Consider the following 1,249-nt stretch of genomic DNA (forward strand, 5'->3'; position numbering starts at 1 on the left):
TGGTTAGTAACACCTTCATTGTTGGTTAGTAACACCTTCATTGTTGGTTAATAACATTTTCATTGTTGGTTAGTAACACTTTCATTGTTGGTTAATTACATCATTGTTTTTTAGTAATGCCTTTATTGTTAGTTAATAACACCTTCATTGTTGGTTAGTAACATCTTCATTGTTGGTTAATAATCGTTTTCAGTGCAACTACAAGAGATACAAGTATGTGGTAGATATTAAAAGAGAAAATGAATGTGTGATATACAGGGGGGAGCTTACATAATAAAGCTTTCTTTACTCCACCATGAAATAGTTGTATGCCTTATTTACAACTCCAACTTTGTTGCACCATTGAAAAGTGTGTGCATTCTTTATCCAGTAATAAATATTTTTCTTTCAAAGAACAATGTACTGATGTTTGTCATACATAGAAGGTACTTTGTTGTCTTAACAGTTTTATTATTTCAGCACCTAGACATTCTCAAGATGACTTCTTTAGTTTGGTTTCCAGCAAATATTTTGTTGTTTATCAAAATTTGTAATTAAACATTTCGGTAATAAGTTAGAAAAACAAAACAACTTTTACTCTCCAAATAATAATTAAAAATTATCTCAGCCAACGTTTTGCCATTGCGGCTTCATCGGGGCTAATTGTAGCCAAAAATCCACATTAGATGACCGTGAATATTTTAAAGTATCAGCTTGTGTAGGGGTGAATTCTTACTTAACATATATGTGGGTTATCTGTTATTTATAGCTCAAGTAATTTTGAAGTGATAAGAACATTTTACTAGGGGTATGATTATACATTTTTTCTTTTCTTTCAGGAGACCACTCATCATGTGTACCTAGTCATGGAGGTAAGTTTTGTATTCTTGATTTAATAATTAACCTAAATAAATATATAAGCAGCATTTCTCTAGCGAGAAAGGGCTTGGTGTTGAGTACAAACTCTTCAATTCAACCAGTCATGGCACCTACCATTCTATATGAATTACTCAAACTGCTAACAAGTTTCACCATCAGTGGCTTTTTATCAGGTAGTTCAAGTTTAGCTTGGTTATTTCAGAATAGAGAAACTTGGAGAGATCCATCACCTGATTTGATCAATCATGAACATTATCTCGTCCCATTTATCAAGTTAATATTTTGAGGAGATCCACCATTCTCACATATCAATCATGAACAATACATCATCCCATTTATCAAGTTAATATTTTGGAGAGATCCACCACATGACTGATCAATCACGAACAAT

At 32.3% G+C, this 1,249-nt stretch overlaps 1 protein-coding gene across 1 annotated transcript in view; it reads left to right on the forward strand.

The window, feature by feature from the left end:
- Positions 1 to 1,249, forward strand: part of LOC106465817 (serine/threonine-protein kinase unc-51-like) — a 93,458-nt gene that overhangs the window by 48,963 nt on the left and 43,246 nt on the right. Inside the window, exon 4 of the mRNA XM_022393765.1 lies at positions 819 to 851. Within this exon, the coding sequence (XP_022249473.1) occupies positions 819 to 851 (33 nt within the window). The remainder of the gene's footprint in view (positions 1 to 818; positions 852 to 1,249) is intronic.

The sequence above is a fragment of the Limulus polyphemus genome, unplaced genomic scaffold, assembly GCF_000517525.1.
Source record: "Limulus polyphemus unplaced genomic scaffold, Limulus_polyphemus-2.1.2 Scaffold2060, whole genome shotgun sequence".
NCBI lineage: Eukaryota > Metazoa > Arthropoda > Merostomata > Xiphosura > Limulidae > Limulus > Limulus polyphemus.